Source organism: Rhagoletis zephyria, unplaced genomic scaffold, assembly GCF_001687245.7.
Source record: "Rhagoletis zephyria isolate East Lansing unplaced genomic scaffold, Rhagoletis_zephyria_1.1 Rzeph_scaffold_01868, whole genome shotgun sequence".
Classification (NCBI taxonomy): domain Eukaryota; kingdom Metazoa; phylum Arthropoda; class Insecta; order Diptera; family Tephritidae; genus Rhagoletis; species Rhagoletis zephyria.
Genome location: NW_016158952.1, coordinates 1 through 462, shown reverse-complemented (window position 1 = coordinate 462; position 462 = coordinate 1). Strand labels below are relative to the sequence as shown.

Sequence of the window (462 nt, the reverse complement as noted above, 5' to 3'; positions counted from 1 at the left end):
TTTTTTCTGAATTTTTTGTTTTAATATTAAACTCAGTTTCATAATTTTTCGTTAATTGGTTTGTTAAGTTTTTTAAGCATTCGATTCGATACCTTTAATTTGCACTTTCGTCGGATTCTGAGCTAAGGTTCAAGCTATTAGCTTATCGGGATGCTGGTAAAAATGGTTTTGCAAACTTCGAGTTACAATTACATAGCCTAACTACTATTATGTATTTTTTATCTTTTCAGTGCCGTGGTTGGGGTAGAGAAATCGATCCAGAACTTTACAAAAAGCAGAAGGAGCTTTGGGAACAGGTTTCCAAGCGCAGTTCGCTGTCCGCCTTATCGTTAGCATCTTCCGTGCATAGGTGATATTTTCGTGACTTGCAATTAAAAAAAAAAAAAAAACAAGTTGCATAATTACTCTTCAAACTCTATAATTATTGCAGACCTATTACTAAAGAAGAAAAGGAACAGGAGA

General features: G+C 34.0%; 1 protein-coding gene across 1 annotated transcript in view; it reads left to right on the top strand.

The window, feature by feature from the left end:
* Positions 1–349, top strand: part of LOC108365434 (uncharacterized) — a gene marked incomplete at its 3' end in the record, with an annotated part of 85,113 nt that extends 84,764 nt beyond the window's left edge. The window contains exon 8 of the mRNA XM_017619449.1: positions 231–349. Coding sequence (XP_017474938.1) covers positions 231–349 — 119 coding nt within the window. The remainder of the gene's footprint in view (positions 1–230) is intronic.
* Positions 350–462: the final 113 nt, after the last annotated feature.